The sequence below is a fragment of the Scyliorhinus torazame genome, chromosome 9 (assembly GCF_047496885.1).
Source record: "Scyliorhinus torazame isolate Kashiwa2021f chromosome 9, sScyTor2.1, whole genome shotgun sequence".
In the NCBI taxonomy this organism is placed as follows: domain Eukaryota; kingdom Metazoa; phylum Chordata; class Chondrichthyes; order Carcharhiniformes; family Scyliorhinidae; genus Scyliorhinus; species Scyliorhinus torazame.
The window spans coordinates 116,920,545-116,937,406 of NC_092715.1; the positions used below are offsets into that span (position 1 = coordinate 116,920,545).

The window sequence follows — 16,862 nt, forward strand, 5'->3', positions numbered from 1 at the left end:
TCACATGCTTAGCTTCACAGTCCTCGGCGCGGTGCAGCATGCAGGCCCATTGTATTCTCTCTCACTTCCTGGACTATGACCCGGTCCTTCGATGATGTCCAGTGCACTTTGGTTGCAAACCCTTGTGGCAAGGTTTACTGGAACCCCTGATAAGGAGACAAGCAGGCCAAACAAATCTCCATGTGAGGTCTTACAAAAGTTTTAGTCAAGTTCCCACACAACTCTTTAATCCTACTATCAATTCCTCAGTTGAGGCTAACTTGCCCATTAGGCCTCCTTACTTGCAGCATTCACCTGCATATTCACTCAAAATAACAAATCACCAAGGAAAGTCATTAATGATTGGTTGTGTCCACCATAGGTTTCTCCAGACATGTAGGACAGCCTCTGGTTTTCTACTGTTAAGAAGAGTGTAGAACTTCACTCTCTCAGCCTGGAACCTCCTTCTACAGTGTTCTTTCCCACTCACATAGCAAATGTACCTCCCCTTGAGTACTGATGGCATCACACGTCAGGGCAATAGCAACAGGGGCTTCAGCGACCTCACTGAACACATTTTCAGAGGTCAGAACATGGTGAGCTACAAGTAATGGTTTGTATAATGTATGGCCAGCAGCACACTCTCAAATGATGGCCAGTGCTTAATCAAGTACTTCTGAGATTGTTGATTAATCACTATGTTGATAATAGTAAGAAGTCTTACAACACCAGGTTAAAGTCCAACAGGTTTGTTTCAAACACGAGCCTGAGGAAGGAGCAGTGCTCTGAAATCTAGTGTTTGAAACAAACCTGTTGGACTTTAACCTGGTGGTGTAAGACTTCTTACTGTGCATCCCCCAGTCCAACGCCAGCATCTCCACATTATGTTGATAATGGAAGAGGACCTATAGGAGTTCATAATCAGACTCTTAATGGGTACCCAAATTCCACATCTTTAAATCCCTGCGACCATTGAATTAACTAGCAGCAAGATGGAACAGATGAAATTTCAACAGTACAAGTGAATACATATTTATAAGTGTCAGACCATTACACAATGATTGTATACATGTGTACCCTCAAAACCTCTTAATCTTTGCTTACCGTTACATCTAGGTGTAGCCCCGACATTGGCAGCTGGGACTGAGATAACCTGCTGACTGCTATGCCCTTTTGACTGTGATGTCTTTGGTGGGTGTCCTCTGGTAGCCATAGGCCTAGAGGGACCCGGACTGCTAAGGGTCTCCTGCTCAAGTGAACGTGCAACCTCCTTAGTTAGAGATGATGGGGTTACTGGCAGAGGGGAGGGCAGGGGAGCCTGGGATGAACCTCTTTGGAGCCTGGCTGGCATTTCTCCTCCTGGCACCTCTTTGACTCTTTCTGGAGGGAGATCAAAGGTGCACAGTCCCCATCTCGCCGAGCCACTGCTGCACTTCGACCTTAGCTAGAGCAATGGAATGCAGATCCGAGTGCATATCCGGCAGCCACTGTTTTTTCTGCTGAACCTCGGTCTTCAAGGTAGCTAGTACCCTTTCCATGGAGGCGGCTAAGTGCTTGCATGCTGGAGCCATAACACCAAACAGAACGTGAACAGATTCTTCTAACCTTCCGTCTGGTCTGCACATGGTCTCTGGCATCTCTGATGTTCCCCTGTCTGTCTCTACATCTCTAACAAATCTCTTAGGGCTGAGTCCAGAGGCGTGTCACCTACATAAGGCTGAGCAGGGGCCTAGTCTTTTGCAGTCTTCCGAGTGTCAGAGACCTCAACAATACCTTCCTCTGTCTGCTGTGGATCCATGTCAGTGATCTCATTAGATTGCGAGCCCAAGCCTCCCTAAACGTGGACTCACCGAGGTGACTTTATCTGTTCAGGTAGAGGGTACAGGTGAACATTTTGATGGTACATCCCCTGATGACTCTGAGGTATCATCCTGAGAAGTGGGTTGGGATTGGTTCTGAGGGTGCTCAGTGCTAATACCTGGAATAAAGAAAAAGAAAGATTCAGTGAATGCCTGTGTTAACACATTAAGCCAATGTGTTGCTCTGTGAATGCAACTGACAACTGCAGACTGAAGGCATCCTCACTGGCTTGTTGGGGAAGTCCTATCTCATATTCATCACAGATGCAGTCCTGCTGCTTCGGTGGCCTGCTGTTCATGTGAGGTGAAGCTTGAATGTCCAGAATGTCACCTTTGGTCTTAGAATGCTCCCACTTATTGTGGACGTGCTTGTCATGTAGAAAGACAAAAGGATTGACCAGTAAGTGATTAACAAGACAAATGTTCTGCAACTGCTGAAAAGAAATTGAAAATATGAAATGGCTGGCACACATTCTGTGCATCAGCTAGTGATTGCTGCAACCTAAACTCCTGTCTGATATCCTTGTGCAATTGCACACTTTGACTCTGATGCCCTGGTGGAGCGCAGCAGTTCTTTGTCCTCATCCTGCACTGCTCGGCATTCCTTTGGAAGACCTAAGGGTGCTAATCTCCACTGCGACATTGGGCCAAGCTGCTGTGGTCAGACCGGTGGGTCTCCTGCTGCCAGCCCTATGAAGCCACAGCTACCTTTCTTGGACTGCCTGACGAAGAATCTCCAGTGAGGCTTCACTGAACCGTGGGGCCACACATCGTCTGCCTTGGGACATTCTCGTTGCTAGAGTCTTGAAGGACAGCCAGACTGAAGTTCCTGGCCTTCAGTGAATGAAAGCCTGTTGGGAATCCTTTAAATATGGTTTCCCGAACTTTGACCTCATGAAGTAATGGCAGGGACACAACTTGTCCCGCCCTGCCATGAAATTCAGTCAGATCCTCACAGATGCATAGATAATGTGCTAAACAGCACCAGATCATGCATGGTCAGTTGGCCCGCACCCCCCAAACAAAATCATTCCCACTTCTGCATACGCCACCAAATCTAGGCTCCAGAACGGAAGATTCCAGTCTCGAGCACAGAAATCTAGGCTGATACTCCAGTGCAGTACTGAGGAACTACTGCAATGTTTGAGGAACTGACTTTCGAATAAGGTGTTTAGAATCATAGAATTTACAGTGCAGAAGGAGGCCATTCGGCCCATCGAGTCTGCACCGGCTCTTGGAAAGAGCACCCTACCCAAGGTCAACACTGCCACCCTATCCCCATAACCCAGTAACCACACCCAACACCTAAGGGCAATTTTGGACACTAAGGGCAATTTATCACGGCCAATCCACCTAACCTGCACATCTTTGTACTGTGGGAGGAAACCGGAGCACCCGGAGGAAACCCACGCACGCACGGGGAGGATTTGCAGACTCCGCACAGACAGTGACCCAAGCCGGAATCGAACCTGGGCCCTGGAGCTGTGAAGCAATTGTGCTATCCACAAGGCTACCGTGCTACCGTGTTAAAACAAGGCCCCATATGTTCTGTCAGTTGGATGTGAAAGATCCCATGGCACTATTTTGAAGAGGAGCAGGCATGTTAGCCCCAGTGTTCTGGCCAATATTTATCACTTAATCGCCCTTGCAAAAACAGATTTCCTGGTCGTTATCACATTGCAGTTTGTGAGAATTAATGTACAAAAATTATCCATCATCCATCATGTTTCCTGCACTATGACAACCACTATACTCCAAATTACTTAATTGGCTGTATTGTATATCTTTCTGTCTTTACATGATCTCTATGATGCATAAAAAGTGAAGGGATGAGACAAATTCAATCTGGCTAGATTCAAAGTTTTTAATATTATTCAAATTTAGCAATCCCAATATATTTGATGGGATTACACTAATATGCCGAAACCACATATTAACTCGGTTGGAAACTGTTAAATTGTGTTAGTATTGGTTGGGTTCTGGCAATCAACAGAACCTGCCTTCCCAACCTAATTATGGTCTTGAAGCAATCAAAATGCTCCTTGGGGTTCAGTTAAACATTTGTGTTGAAATTAATTTAATACATTAAAATGGAGCAATGAACAAGATTTCTAGCTTGCTGTGGTATCATATTAAGTTGGTACCTAGAAGGCCATTTTCCCCCCTTTATTCTTCCATGAGATGTGGGGATCATTGTCAAGGCCAGCATTTGTTGCTCATCCTTAATTGCCCCTAAACTAAGTGAGGCTGTTTCAGAGTCCTTTGCTTTCATTCACATGTCAGACCAGGTAAGAAAGGCAAGTTTCCTTCCCTAAAGGGCATTAGTTGGTTTTTAACAAAACTCGATGATTGCTATCATAATCAGCATTACAGATTTAGTTCTCCAGTCCAGATTTATGAATTAAATTCAAATTCTACCAGCTGCCATCTTGGGATTTGAACCTATGTCCCGAAAGCCTTTGGTCTCCAGATTACTGGTCCAGTGACATTACCACTCCATCTCATCTGGACGTTTTTATTTTGAGAAAATAAAGATGAATAATATGCTTGGCACTCTCTGAATTGAAAAAAAGCTGTTGGACCTTTGTAATTAAAAGTGAATGTTATGCATTTTGTTTCCCGTGTAGGGCAGCGGAAATCCTTTACTCTTTCGCATTGGTGGGGGCTCAGAAATCCAATAAAATGGCAATGTTTCCTTCATCTGAAAATTATAAACTGCTCATAGAATCAAGACGAAATCTTGGTCTGTTCCAACATCATGATGCGATCACTGGAACTGCTAAAGAGTGGGTTGTTGTGGACTATGGAACCAGGTAAATATTAATTTGTTCATTTAATTTAAATTATCATCCTCTATATTCAGTTTTTCTTTTTTTCTTTCCAGTAATCTGATCTGATAAGATTTCATGAGTGTCTGTTAAACTTGTCATAAATGGACTTAATGTTTTTAATATAAAGTTTTGAAGATAGTTCAGTCAATCCAACTTGTTCTACCACCCAGGCTTTAATCTGAATTGTTTTCATATTTATTTCATTACTTTATTGCTTGCATATATTTTATAGTGGAAAGAGAGATGAACATCTCCAGCTATTTTAGTATTGCATAAAACTGTGTTTAGTGCAGTAGGTTTTTGAGCCCAAGTCCCATGCAACTGAATATGTATTTGCTAAATGTCATTACAACTGACAATGCAGAAAAGCTATTGAAAACAGAGCTTACCAAATGCAGGCTTTAGTAAACCCTAACACTTTTACATTTTGCTGCTCAAACCCAGTGGGCGCGATTCTCCGCTCCCGCGACTAAGTGCCCACGCCGTCGTGAACGGCGTCGAGGTTCACGACGGCGCGAAACGGCCCCGATCTCGACCGATTCAGGGCCCGAAAATGGGCTAGGATCGGGGCCGCGAGAAACTAGGGGACGAGTCGCTAAAGCAGCGTCGTCAGCACGCGCCGGGCATTGGCGCCACATAAAAGCGGCGCCGCGTCATCCGCCGCCTAACTGGCGTCACCCGCGCATGCGTGGTGGCCGTCCTCCCCGAGGCCACCCCGCAAGAAGATGTCGGATGGATCTTGCGGGGCACGGAGGAAAGGAGGTCCTCCTTCAGAGAGACCGGCCCGCCGATCGGTGGGCACCGATCGCAGGCCAGACCCTTTTTGAGTGCAACCCCGGTGAAAGAACCCCCCTCGCCCCCCACAGGCCGCCCCCCCAGCATTCCCGCGCTGGTCCCAGCAACAGCGACCAGGTGTGGATGGCGCTGGCGGGAAGCCGACTTTTTGGGCAGGCCGCTCGGCTCATCCGGGCAGGAGAATAGCGGGTGTAGCGGGAATCGCCACTTTGAGTGTCCCGGGCGATTCTCCGGCCTGCGCCGCGCAGAACTCGACGGGGCTGTTCCCGCCGCTTGGGTGCATTGTGGGAGGGCATCGGACCAGCGTCGCGGGGGAAAATGGGACGCCAGGCGATTCTCCAAAACGACGCGGGAGCGGAGAATCGCGCCCAGTACATTTGGAAATTGCAAGCACTAGTGCAGATCTTGCACAGCTTTAAGTTACAAAAGCAGGTGCATGATGAGGCTTTCCCATTCTTTGTGTTTAATGGCAGCTTCTTTGATGGGAAATTGGGGTATTTTCTGAAACACATTACCATAATATCATGGTTTAGGAGTTCTTTGAAGTGTACTCTTTATCAAAGGCTGATGTTTTCTCTGTCTCAAGAGTGCTCCATCCTTACTCTACACCGGTTTCAGGCCTAGGGTGTTGGGTCCATATATTGCCTTGGTGGTACTGAAGAATCCCACGTAGTATGCTTGTCAGCTAGGAGTTGCAAGTCCTTAGCTTTCTCATTGGCTCTTGGTTTCTCTAGTTCTTCTTTGTACCTCCACCTTGGCTATTTGCTGAGATCTCCTCATTGCCTTGCTGGTTGTGTCATTTTGCCAACTACGGAGAGCTATTCTCTTCTTGTCGGTGAGGTTTTGGATGGTGTGGTCATTCTCGTCGAACCAGCCTTGGTGTTTCCTGGTCTTGTAGCCGATGTTTTCTCACAGCTCGAGATGATGGCTGACGTCAGCTGTTTCCACTTTTTCCCCACTCCATTAGATTGGACACTTCAGAGATTTTGGACAAGACATTGTTGGAAGTGCACTAGCCTTAATGCTGGTGAATGGAAGTGAGGTGGGGAAGGTGGCCGTGGGAGTTGGCCAAGTTGGTGGTGGTGGGGTGGGGGAGGGGGGAGGGAGGGGTTGGTGCAGGGGGGGAGGTAGACGCAAAGTGGCAGTGTTGGAGTCAGAGCGGGGCCCTGGATTAAGAAGATAGCCATCTTGGATGGACCCGGTTTAGGGCACAATTAGAGGGGACAGAACCGGAAGGGGAGGATGGCGGACAATAGAGGGGAGTGGAGGTGCAAGCCTCCAGTAAGGTTGGTAACATGGAATGTACGGGGTCTGAAAGGGCCGGTGAAGAGGTCTCGGGTCTTTGCGCACTGGAGGAGCTTGTGGTCCTTTTCCAGGAGGCGCACCTCCGGGTAAAGAATCAGGTTAGGTTGAGAAATGGATGTGTGGGTCAGGTATTATAATAATAATCGCTTATTGTCACAAGTAGGCTTCAATGAAGTTACTGTCAAAAACCCCAAGTCGCCACATTCCGGTGCCTGTTCGGGGACGCTGGTACGGGAATTGAACCCGCGCTGCTGGCATTGTTCTGCATTACAAGCCAGCTGTTAGCCCACTGTGCACTTGAGGTTCGATTCAAAGACACCGGGGAGGGCCATCCTGCTGAGCAAAAAGACAGGGTTTGTAGGGGCCAAGGAAGTGTGGGACCCGGGAGGGAGATATGTGATAGTGGTGCTAGGGAATGTTTATGCACTGAATTGGGAAGATGCGGGTTTGTGAAAGGGTTGTTTGGAAAGATTCCAGACCTGGACACTCATCAGTTGATCATGGGAGGTGATTTTAATTGCATACTGGAGTCGAGGGTGGATAGGTCGAGCCCGAAGTGAATAGGAATGTTGAGGACAGCGAAGAGGCTGGGAGGGTTTATGGAAAGGATCAAAATGGTGGATCTGTGGTGGTTAGGAACCTGGGAGAGGGAGTACTCCTTCTTCTCGCATGTGTACAAGATATACTCCAGAACAGATCTTTTTTGTGGTGAGCTGAGAGATGCTGGTGGGGCTGGGGGAGGAGGCGGAGTATGCGTGAATTGTAATCTCGGACCACGCGCCGCACTGGCTGGAGGTTAGACTTAGCTCGACAGGAGCAGAGGCCGGGATGGAGGTTAGACTCGGTGCTTTTAGCGGACAAGGAGTTCTGTGACAAGGTGCTGTTGGTGATCAACGACTATGAGGAGCTGAATCAGAATGGGGAGGTATTGGCGGCCACATTTTGGGAGGCATTGAAGCCGGTGGTTCGGGGAGAGATTATCTCGTTCAAGGCGCACAGAGATAGGAGAAGGAAGGAGGAGTATGGACAATTATTGGATGAGATACTCATGGTGGACAGGAAATATTCCACCAAGGAAGGATTGACGAAGAGAAAGAAGTTGCAGAGGCAGTATGACAGGCTGAGGACCAGGAAGGCTGTGGGGCAGTTACGGAGGTGGGGAGGTGCAATATGAATATGGAGCACAGTAAGAAGTCTTATAACACCAGGTTAAAGTCCAACAGGTTTGTTTCGAATCACTAGCTTTTGGAGCAATGCTCCTTCTCCGGACTGTAACCTGGTGTTGTAAGACTTCTTACTGTGCTCACCCCAGTCCAACGCCGGCATCTCCACATCATGAATATGGAGAGAAGGCGAGCCGCATGCTAGCCCATCGGCTACAGAGGCAGACAGTGTCTTGAGAAATCCTGAAAGAACGACAGGGAAGGGGTAGGTAGAGTCGCAGCCGGGGAAGATAAATGAGGATTAGGTTATTGAGTTGGATGATGAGCCATGATAAATGGCGGAGCAGACTCGAAGGGCCAAAAGGCCTCCTCCTGCTCCTATCTTCTACGTATCTATGTTTCTATGAGGCGTTCAGGGAGTACTATGGGAAGTTGTATAGGGCCAATCTGGATGGTGAGGAAGGGGACACGGGATGGTTTTTGGACGGGCTGGAATTCCCACGGCTGGATGAAGAGAGGAGGCAGGCGCTGGAGGAGCCCTTAGGGTTGAGAGAGGTGATGGATAGAATAAAATAAATAAAGTCAGGGAAGGCCCCAGGGCGGACGGTTACCCGGCGGAGTTCTATAAGGAGTTTGCGACGGAGTTGGTACCACATTTATTGCGCATGTTTAACAAGGCGCTGGAGAAGGGGGGAGCTGACGGAGACACTGAACCAGGCGTCGAATATGCTAATCCCGAAGAAGGGGAAGGACCCGCTGGAGTGTGGGTCATCTAGGCCCATATCATTGTGAAATACAGATGTGAAAGTGTTGGCGAAGTTAATGGAGGGGAGGATGGAAGGATGTGTTCCGGGGGTGGTTGCAGAGGACCAAACGGGTTTCATGAAGGGCAGGCAACTTTCCAGTAATATTAGACAGTTATTATGTTGAGAGGGCTAGAATACAGGACCAGGGATGTACTTCTGAGGCTATACAAGGTCTGGTCAAACCCCATTTGGAGTAATGTGAGCAGTTTTGGGCCCCGTATCTAAGGAAGGATGTGCTGGCCTTGGAAAGGGTCCAGAGGAAATCCACAAGAATGATCCCTGGAATGTAGAGTTTGTCGTATGAAGAACAGTTGAGGACTCTGGGTCTGTACTCGTTGGAGTTTAGAAGGATGAGGAAGGGTTCTTATTGAAACTTACAAGATACTGCGAGGCCTGGATAGAGTGGACGTAGAGAGGATGTTTCCACTTGTATGAAAAACTAGAAGCAGAGGACACAATCTCAGACTTGAGGACGATCCTTTAAAACTGGGATGAGAGGAATTTCTTCAGCCAGAGGGTGGTGAATCTGTGTAACTCTTTGCCGCACACAGGAATATCATGCATCAATGGTAACACTTCCATCTGTAATAGCTGTAGTTCAGGACTTAACATAGAATTGCATAGAACATATAGTACAAAACAGGTCATTCAGCCCAATTAGGCCGTGCTGATGATTGTACTTTAAGCAAGTCTTCTTTCATTCCAACAAGAGCAGGGATGTACTTCTGCGGCTGTATAAGGCTCTGGTCAGACACCATTTGGAGTGTTGTGAGCAGTTTTGGGCCCCGTATCTAAGGAAGGCTGTGCCGGTCTTGGAAAGGGTCCAGAGGAGATCCACAAGAATGATCCCTGGAATGAAGAGTTTGTCGTATGAAGAACGTTTGAGGACTCTGGGTCTGTACTGGTTGGAGTTTAGAAGGATGAGGGAGGATCTTATTAAAACTTACAGGATACTGCGAGGCCTGGATAGAGTGGACGTGGAGAAGATGTTTACACTTGTAGGAAAAACTAGAACCAGAGGACACCATCTCAGACTAAAGGGACGATCCTTTAAAACAGAGATGAGGAGGAATTTCTTCAGCCAGAGGGTGGTGAATCTATGGAACTCTTTGCCGCTGAAGGAGGTGGAGGCCAATTCACTGTGTCTTTAAGACCGAGATAGATAGGTTCTTGATTAATAAGGTGATCAGGGGTATGGGGAGAAGGCAGGAGAACGGGGATGAGAAAAATATCAGCCATGATTGAATGGCGGAGCAGACTCGATGGGTCGAGTGGCCTAATTCTGCTCCTATGTCTTATGGTTTTAAATGTGATCATGCCCCGTCGAAGGGACGGGTACTGGATATAGTTGTCTCTATCTACGCGGGGAAGGCTTTCGACCGGATGGAGTGGCGGTACCTGTTTGAGGTTGTAGGAAGGTTTGGGTTTGGGCTGATGTGGCATGGGTGCATCTGCCATATGTGGCTTCGATGGCGATAGAGCCCTTGCAATAGCCCGCAGAGTGGCAGGGGATTACGAGGGGGGAGTAGGGAACACCGGATGTTGTTGACCTGCTGCTGTTCGTATCAAACTCACTGAAGAGTATGGGGAGAATTATGGGCTTATTAGAGAGGTTTGGGGCCTGCTTGGGCTATAAGCTGAATGTCAGAAAACGTGAGGTGTTTCCAGTGAATGAGGTGGGTCTGGGATCCAATTTGGGGGTGTAGCCATTGAGTAGCCAGGGATAGGTTTTGGTATTTGGGGGTTCAGGTGATGGGGACGTGGGCGACGATGCACAACTGGAACCTGACAAAGTTGGTGTTGAGATAAGGGAGAGCTTTAGGAGATGGGATACATAACACCTGACACTGGCAGAGAGGGTCCAGGTGGTAGAAATGAACGTTCTGCCAAGGTTCCTACTTGTATTCCAAACCCTCCCGATCTTCATTCCGAAGGTCTTTTTCCGGGAATTGGATGCAGCGATTTTGGAGTTTATATGGGTGTGGAAGGTACTTGGGGTGAAGAAGGCCCTGCTACAAGGGTTGTTGCTACCGGATATACTGCACTACTACTGGGTGGCAAATGTCGGTGGTGGGAAGGAGAGGGGTCAGAATGGGTCAGGAGAGAGGAGGAGTCCTGTAGAGGGTCCAGCCTGGGGGCGATGGTGACGGCGGCGTTACCACTGGCACCGAGGTATGTGGAGAGCCCGGTTCTACAGTCCACGATTAGGGTGTGAAACCAGTTGAGGAGACACTTCAGGATGGAAGGGATGTCGGTGCTATCACCGCTGTGTGAGAACCACAGGTTTAAGCAGGGGGAGACAGATGGCATGTATAGGAGATGAGAGAGGTGGGACTGGTGAGGGCGAGGGATCTATACCTGGAGGAGAGGTTTTTAAGTCTAGAAGAGCTGCAGTAGCGGGTAGAGCTTCCGAAGGGAAGCAAAGTCAGGTATATGCAAGTGAGAGACTTAGTGTGGAAGGAATGGAGAGGGTTTCCCAAGCTGCAGGACTATACCTTATTGGAGCGGTTGCTGCTCCCGGACGTGGAAGGGGAGGGGGACCTATACGGCTGGCTGGGAGAGCAGAGGGAGCACAGGTGGTGAGGACTAAGGAGAAATGGGAGGAAGAGTTGGGGGGAAGGAGACAGGATGGGGAGTGAGACGGAGCAGGGTGAATTCGACCTCTTCGTGTGCGAAGATGAGTTTGATTCAGTTTAAGGTGGTGCACATGACTTGGGCGAGGATGAGTGAGTTCTTCCAGGGAGTGGCAGTCAAGTGTGAGAAGTGTGGGCGAGGACCAGCAAACTACGCACATATGTTCTGGGGCTGTGCAAAGTTGAAGAAATACTGGGAGGGAGTTGTTGTATCAGTCCAATTCAGATACTTTAACCAGCTCCTTAATTAAAGTTTACCCAGGTGTCTTTATTTATGAGGAGAACAAAGCAGGACATTGATATAATGCAACACACTTTATTAAATATAGTTAACCCATAAATTACCCACTATACATACAAGAAACGCCAGGATTTGATTATACTACCCGCAAAGGTGGTTTGGTATGCTGCAGATCTGATCCCTGAGTCCCTCTTTTTCCTCTTTGCCAAAGTGATTCTCGCTGGCTGTTTCTTGCTTTCTTCCTTCTGGTCTGGTCAAAGTCACCTCACTCCCCGAGTCTTTGCTTCCAGATGTCTGGAATGCCTACTTTTATCCCCTTGGCACCACCCACCTCCTTTTCCACTTGCCTTGGCCTTCAGCCAATGGAGTCTCAGGAGGCAGGGTCTCAGCGGCCAGTGGTCTTGTTGATGACCTGTTGCCAGGGCACCTGAGCCCACCCTAGGAGGAGCGATGATTGCTTGATGGGTTACCAGGAACTGTGGGCAATAGGCCAATGCATCTTAAGTAGGAGCAATAATCACTTGATGGGGTATCAGGAACTGTGGACAATATGTCAATACCTCTCAAGTAGGAGCGATAATTACTTGGTGGGTTATCAAGGGCTGCTCCAGACATCCTGAGTTCTGGATATTCGGATTCTGCAGGTTTCTTGTTGGAGCAGACTGTGGTTTTAATTTAAAAGTGCCCAATTATTTAAGATATCTAATTTAATTGGCCTTAAAACTATGCCCTGATTATATTACGCCAGGATGTTTGGGACATAATCAAAGATTGTGGGGGTAGAGGCTGGGCCGGACCCTGTGAAAGCAATTTTTGAAGTATCAGAAGTGCCTGAGTTGATGGAGGGGAGGACGGTTGATGTTGTGGCCTTCGCCTCTCTAGTTGCCCGGTGAAGGATTTTGCTGGAATGGCGGTCGATAACGCCGCCGGGAGTGGCGGCCTGGCTGAGGGACCTATATGATTCTCCGGCTGGAGAAGATTAAGTTTGAATTGAGGGGATCAGCACAGGGCTTTGAGATACAGTGGGGACTGTTCATGACCATGTTCGAGGATTTGTCGTCGGGTGATGAAAAGGGGGAAAAACTTGTACAAACTGAGATGTGGAGAATGTTATCGGATTTATGTATGTTTTTGTACTTTTGAATATGTTTGGAATAAAATACATTAAAAAAAGAAAATGCTTGGCTCTTGAAGCCACTCAACATTTTATCTGAGCTGTTTCTTCATCTTCTGCTGCTCCTGGTGAAGTTTGGTGGACATAGAAGAGCGGATGAACCGGTGGTCTATCCAGCACTGGTCATTGCTTTGGTGGTGAGGACATCACTTTGGTCTCAGGATCGGACGATGACAAAATTGATCATGTGCCAGTGCTTTGATCGTGGATGTCTCTAGAAAGTCTTAAACTTGTATTTTGGCGAACAGTGTGTTAATGATGAGAAGCTGGTGCTTCATGCATTTGGTGAGCAGGAGAACCCTGTTGGAGTTGCAATTCCCAACTCCTTCCTTTCCAATGGTTCCTTTCCAGGGATAGGAGTCCTTTCCAACCCTGATGTTGAAGTCCCCAAGGAGGAACATCTTCTCTTCCTTTGGAATGTTGGTGAGTAATGTGTCCAGGGTGGAGTAGAAGCCTTCTTTGGACTCATCATTGACATCAAGGGTTGGGGTGTAAGCACTCATGACCATTGCCTCCTGGCTCTTGGCAAGTTGTAGTCACAGAGGGTTATGAGGCGATTGTTGATGTTGACAGGGAGCTCCGAGAGTTGGTTTTAAAAAAATATATATATTTATTCAAAATTTTCAACAGATTTACCCCCCCCCCCCAACAAAAAGAAAGAAACAAGAACACAACAATCAAAAATTATACATTGGATTTCCCCCATATACAATAACCCCCCATATGACATTTAAAAGCACCAATAGGGAAGCCCCCCCCCCCCACCGCCCCTGGGCTGCTGCTGCTGCTGACCTCCTCCTAACGCTCCGTGAGATAGTCTAGGAACGGTTGCCACCGCCTGAGGAACCCCTGCACAGACCCTCGCAAGGCAAACTTTATCCTCTCCAGCTTGATGAACCCTGCCATGTCATTGATCCAAGCTTCCACACTAGGGGGCTTCGCATCTTTCCATAATAGCGAAATCCTCCGCCGGGCTACCAGGGACACAAAGGCCAGAATACCAGCCTCTTTCATCTCCTGCACTCCCGGCTCGTCCGTTACCCCAAATAGTGCCAACCACCAGCTCGGCTTGACCCGGGCTTTCACCACCTTGGACATAGTCCTCGCAAAACCCCTCCAAAACCCATCCAGTGCCGGGCACGACCAGAACATATGGACGTGATTTGCCGGGCTTCCGAGCACCTCCCACAACTGTCCTCCACCCCAAAGAACCTACTCAACCTCGCCCATGTCATATGCGCTCTGTGAGTAACTTTGAACTGTATTAGGCTGAGCCTGGCGCAAGAGGAGGAAGAATTAACCCTACTCAGGGCATCAGCCCACAGACCCTCATAGAACATAGAAAATACAGCACAGAACAGGCCCTTCGGCCCAAGCTCCTCCTCCCACTTGCCCTTTAACTCCTCCACCGAGGCCTCCTCCTCTTCCTTCAGCTCTCGGTAAATCGCCGAAACCTTGCCTTCTCCAACCCATACACCCGAAGTCACCCTGTCCTGAATCCCACATGCCGGAAGCAGCGGGAATTCCCTCAACTACCGCCTCACAAACGCCCTCACTTGCATGTACCTGAAAGCGTTTCCCGGGGGTAACCCAAACTTCTCCTCCAGCGCCCCAAGGCTCGCAAACGTCCCATCGATGAACAGATCCCCTATTCTTCTAATCCCTGCCCAATGCCAGCTCCGAAACCCCCCATCCATCCTTCCCGGGACGAACTGATGATTCGCCACCCCCTCTCCCTCCATTACCCACTTACGGATCATCGCCACATTGGCGACCCAATAATAGCCGCACAAATTCGGCAGCGCCAGCCCCCCCCGCCCTGTCCCTGCTACGCTCCAGAAACACTCTTTACCCTCGGGGTCTTATTCGCCCACACAAAACCCATGATGCTCTTACTTACCCGTTTGAAAAAGGCCTAGGGGATCATAATGGGAAGGCACTGGAACACAAAGAGAAACCTCGGGAGGACCGTCATTTTGACCGACTGCACCCTACCTGCCAGTGAGAGTGGCAGCATATCCCATCTTTTTAAATCCTCCTCCATCTGCTCCACCAACAGCGGCAAATTGAGCTTGTGTAGGGCCCCCCAACTCCTACCTACCTACTTGGATCCATAGGTACCGAAAGCTCCTTTCCGCCCTCCTCAGCGGTAGCTCGTCTATTCCCCTTCCCTGGCCCCCTGAATGCACCACAAAGAGCTCGCTGTTCCCCACGTTGAGTTTATACCCCAGAAAGTCCCCAATCAGCTTAGGGTGCAATTTAACGGCTGCGTCGTGCTTGAGCGAGACGTCGACGTGGCCATTCGATTGATGAATCTAATGGGGGCTGATTGGTTTGTGATCTAACCGGCCCGTTTCCGTTGGTGAAATCAGGATCCCGCCGTGGCGTTGCGAGAAGCTCGTAATCACTGCTTAAAGCCAATCTTCATACAGTTAACGGGAACGACTCCGTATCTAACAGCTTCCCATGATCTGTCCACCTCACCAGCGAATGGTCATGTGGGTGCTGATTAGTATACCTTAAAAAAGTGAAGATGGCGGAATGGCTGCTGTGGGGATCCGAGGAGATGATTAGCCATCTTCACTTCCGGGCAGTGAGGCTGGGGGTAGGGGTGGCACGCCTGGACTGGGAGGGTGGTGGGTGCCTCTGCACCCGTGGGCTCGCCATGTCACCCCCCTGGATCGTGTGTTCCCATAATGGGGGCAACCCCAGCTCCTGCCTATCTGGCCCACCGACAACCTATAACTCTGGCAGCGCGGCTGAAGGCTATTGCTAATAGGGAATTTTCAATCGTAGTTAAGTGAGCACTTCACAGCTCCCAAGTGGATTCCCGTGGGTAGGTGTGCCAAGTGGCATGGAGGCGTTATTGCCAAGCATCCCAACCAGACCATGAGGCCTGGTTACTGTGCCTCAACACTACAGGAAGCAACACCTGGATGCAGCAACCAACATCCGAACACCCAGGGGCTGAGCCACAGCACCAGCGTAATTTCCGCGACCAGAGAGTGGGTGTGTGCACCGTAGAGGGGACCAGTGCCCGATCCAGGTAACGTTACGAGCTGGTTTCTGGGGTCTGGTGAACAGCGGCCCCCATTGCGGGCGGGGGAGTGTGGGCAGGGCGTGTTGGATGACACCCTTTGGGATGGCAGGGGATGTGATGGGGGTGTGAGCCATGGAGGGGTTGAAGGGTTCCGGGATGGAAGGCAGTCACTCACCCTCTCCAATTCCTTACAGATATTATACAGGATGGATGATATCTTGGATCCTGCAGAAGCTGCCCTTGCGGTGCTCCTGGTAGGCCAGGCAACCAGACCCAGAGAAGGCAGTGACTGCAGCATCGGCAGTGGCTCGAGGTGGCGTCCCACACCCTGAGGACTCAGGTCAGGAAGAGTCCCAGAGGCGGAAGCTGGCGACGGCCCAAGGTGTGCAGGCTGGTTTTTGAACAGATGACGGACAGTGCCTCAACAAGGGGAGTGTGTGGCACCAGTGCCATGTCCTGGTGGACTTGGCACCACATAGAGGAGGAGGATACCTGCTCCATTGGCCGTCAAGGTCACCGCAGCCCTGATCTGCTTTTTTTTAATTTAAAGTACCCAATCCTTTTTTTTTTCCAATTGAGGGACAATTTGGCATGGCCAATTCACCTACCCTGCACATTTGCGGTTGTGGGGGTGAGACCCATGCAAACACTGGAGAATGTGCAAACTCTACATGGACAATGCTCCGGGGCCGGGATCGAACTTGGGTCCTCAGCACCATGAGGCAGCAGAGCCAACCACTAGGCAAACGTGCTGCCCAGCCCTGAACTTCTAGGCCTCAGGATCATTCCTAGGCTACCGTGCTGCCCAGCCCTGAACTTCTACACCTCAGGATCATTCCAGGGCTCAAGCGGGGACTTGTGCGGCACTTCACAAGCTACAGCCCACAGGTGCATCCATGAGTCCACAGATGCACTGTTTGCCCTGGCAGCTAACTTTATAAACTTTGATCTGGACCAGGCCCAACAAGATGCCTGGGCAGCAGGATTCTCTGCCATCGACGGGTTGCCAGGGTCCAGGGAGTAATACAAGGCTTAT

The 16,862-nt window shown here is 49.4% G+C and overlaps 1 protein-coding gene across 5 annotated transcripts in view; it reads left to right on the forward strand.

The window, feature by feature from the left end:
* The window catches only part of man2a1 (mannosidase, alpha, class 2A, member 1), a 327,615-nt gene that overhangs the window by 172,922 nt on the left and 137,831 nt on the right, over positions 1 to 16,862 (forward strand). For all 5 annotated transcript variants that reach the window (XM_072516408.1, XM_072516407.1, XM_072516409.1 and 2 more), the window contains one exon: positions 4,466 to 4,651. In XM_072516408.1, coding sequence (XP_072372509.1) covers positions 4,466 to 4,651 — 186 coding nt within the window. The remainder of the gene's footprint in view (positions 1 to 4,465; positions 4,652 to 16,862) is intronic.